The sequence below is a fragment of the Sipha flava genome, unplaced genomic scaffold (genome assembly GCF_003268045.1).
Source record: "Sipha flava isolate LNK unplaced genomic scaffold, YSA_version1 237_pilon_pilon, whole genome shotgun sequence".
In the NCBI taxonomy this organism is placed as follows: Eukaryota; Metazoa; Arthropoda; class Insecta; order Hemiptera; family Aphididae; genus Sipha; species Sipha flava.
This window is the reverse complement of record NW_020272879.1, coordinates 535,383-537,846: the sequence shown is the minus strand read 5'-3', so window position 1 is coordinate 537,846 and position 2,464 is coordinate 535,383. Positions and strand designations below refer to the sequence as shown.

The 2,464-nt window shown below is 29.1% G+C and overlaps 1 protein-coding gene across 1 annotated transcript; it reads right to left on the bottom strand.

The window, feature by feature from the left end:
- Nucleotides 1-434: 434 nt before the first annotated feature.
- On the bottom strand, nucleotides 435-2,242 carry LOC112683915 (peroxisome biogenesis factor 10-like). The gene is made up of 4 exons (XM_025555123.1): nucleotides 1,443-2,242; nucleotides 1,231-1,388; nucleotides 928-1,170; nucleotides 435-865 (listed from the first exon to the last, which is right to left on the bottom strand). The coding sequence occupies exons 1-4, from the start codon at nucleotides 1,555-1,557 to the stop codon at nucleotides 524-526; spliced, it is 858 nt and encodes a 285-aa protein (XP_025410908.1). The 5' UTR covers nucleotides 1,558-2,242; the 3' UTR covers nucleotides 435-523.
- Between the last annotated feature and the right edge of the window lie 222 nt (nucleotides 2,243-2,464).

The window sequence follows — 2,464 nt, the reverse complement described above, 5'->3', positions numbered from 1 at the left end:
AAAATAATTAGTGTTAGATGTATAGGTGTACTTAAAATGTATGTGATACTATTGTTGATAAATTAATTGAAAATACAATTATGTAAGCCAATAATTTAAATTATTATAATTTTTGGATTGTTATCAACAGGCATTTCATTGGCTAATTTAATTACATATTAAATTATGAATAATTACATATTAGGCTTAAGAACAGATACAATTGTAAAAAACAATAAACAACTCGTAGATATTGGTAAATAGACATTTCTTAACAAAATTTAATTGACAATGTTTATAATAGCAATAATTACAATAAAATTTGTATTGTTAAATAATGATACATTCTTAAACAATATAATTTGATTATTCTATAAGTCAACATAGTACATTATTTAACAATTTTATTTATTACATAAAAGATATTTTATCAAAAAATAATAAAAACTTAACACACTAATAATATCACAATATTTGAAACAATTATCCCTATCCACGTTAATACATAGTTATAATTTAATACCTTAACCTTGTTCACAGATCCTTAAGTAAAATTTTGTAGTGGTATGACTTTTCTAGGATTTAATGTTTTGCGGCATATTGGACAAAAACTATTTGTCTGTAACCATGAGTGTATACAATACCAACAGAACAGATGTCCACAAAATGTAAGCGAAGTGTTCTTCCTCGGTTCTAAACAAAGACAACACTTGCTACTACTTGATAATATTGGTTTCTTAGAATGATCTTCAACATTGTTTTGTATTTTTCGACTATTAAACAGAGTTATAAACATAAGTATACTCAGATGAGTGGCAGTCAACACACTAAGAATTTTGAAGACATGCATTGATCGCTTGGGGTGATACCATGGGATTGCATAAATCTAAAAAAAAAGTAATTATGTAAATAAAGTTAAACTTTAAGTCACCAATTATAAATACTTACATATCTTATATTGAAATATCGTTTGGCCCATGTGTAAAAAGAACCATTCCAGTAGAATAATACTTTATTGAGACTTTGAAACAATGGAACTAGAGATTTAATAGTAGTCATAAAATGTACAATTTGATTCTTGGCTTGAAGAGTAATCGATTGACTATCTTGAATATAATTAATAAAACGATCTAAGGCTAATATGATAAGTTGGTCTCCAAATACATGGACCAATATCATACCAGCACTTTCCTATAAACAAGATATACTGGTGAATAAATGTAATCTACTTGTATCTCTATGTTCAATTACCAAAAACCCAGGTACATGTTTTCCAGTTTTCCTGACTTGAACGATTTTGGTGTATTCTTCCCCTAATGTCTGAAGCTTGGAAAGCGTTGTAAGCGCATAATACAAGACTTGTGATGCACAAAATATGTATTGTTTGTTTTTGTTAATAAATATATGTCCTAAATCATCATCATTATTAGCGTTTTATTTATATTATTCAATAATGGAGGTACCTTTGAACTTGAGCAGGAATTCAGACAGGTATCGATTGATTCGTTCACATGACTCATCATCTTTTTGTTCGGCTCTCAATATCTCTGCTGGCCCACTAAAATTGAACACTGACATGTTGGTGTCTTAAGTACCTATCTTATAATCTCAATAGGTTGATAATCATCACTTTAAATTAAAATCATAATTCTAGTGGATGAATCAAGTGGTTCAAGAAAAAATATCGAATTATTTAAAGATATTACACATTAATAAATATTAAGTTTATTTTTTTATCGATAGTAAATTTGAAACCGCTAGCACAAATCGCAGAAACAAGTGATAAAACTTATCAATTTCGTTGTTAACGTACAAAATTTAGTATGCGTTTTCTAAGGTGCGACCTGTCACCGTGACCAACGGTCTGTTTTGAGTTATTGAACTCGGTAACTCCATTAATAATAAAGAAAAATACCAAGTTGATTAGTTCCAATGCATTTGACCTGCAGGTAAATTAAAAAATTGTTTGAAATTTTCCCTCACTTCGAATGCTACTTGTGGTGCGCCTCTTCCTTGATTAGAAATTTTTGTTATGTGTCTAGGTAGTTATTTGGACATTGATGATACAAATTGATTTTCATTATCACTTTTTACAAATTTATGTAAAATACACTTAGTGAATATTATTTTATCCGCATTTACCGGTAATGATTTTAAGCGTCTTTGTGATAGCTGACCTAAGCATCCTCTATAACCTTTCTCGCACGTGATAGTCGCTCCTTCAATATTTTTTTAGTTTCTTCACTGTGAATTTGTATGCCGGCGTATGGTCTTAAAATATAACTTTTTAAAGGAAATGCCTTATCTCCTATCATTATGTATGATAAAATTTCACTTGTTTCTGGTAGAGCTCGACCATTAGGTGTATTAAATTAATTTTTTTCAAAAGCTTTACCCATTTTTGAACTAGAAAAAATTCTGCCTTCACTACTTTTCTCATAAGCCCCAATATCCACAGCAATAAATTTACACTTCGCATCAACCA

Coding starts and splice junctions, on each gene's coding strand:
- LOC112683915 (XM_025555123.1), bottom strand. CDS start 1,557: ATGTCAGTGTTCAATTTTAGTGGGCCAGCAGAGATATTGAGAGCCGAA. Junction 1,171..1,230: donor AACATGTACCTGGGTTTTTG/GTAATTGAACAT, acceptor TCTTGTTTATAG/GAAAGTGCTGGTATGATATT. Junction 866..927: donor GATATTTCAATATAAGATAT/GTAAGTATTTAT, acceptor CTTTTTTTTTAG/ATTTATGCAATCCCATGGTA.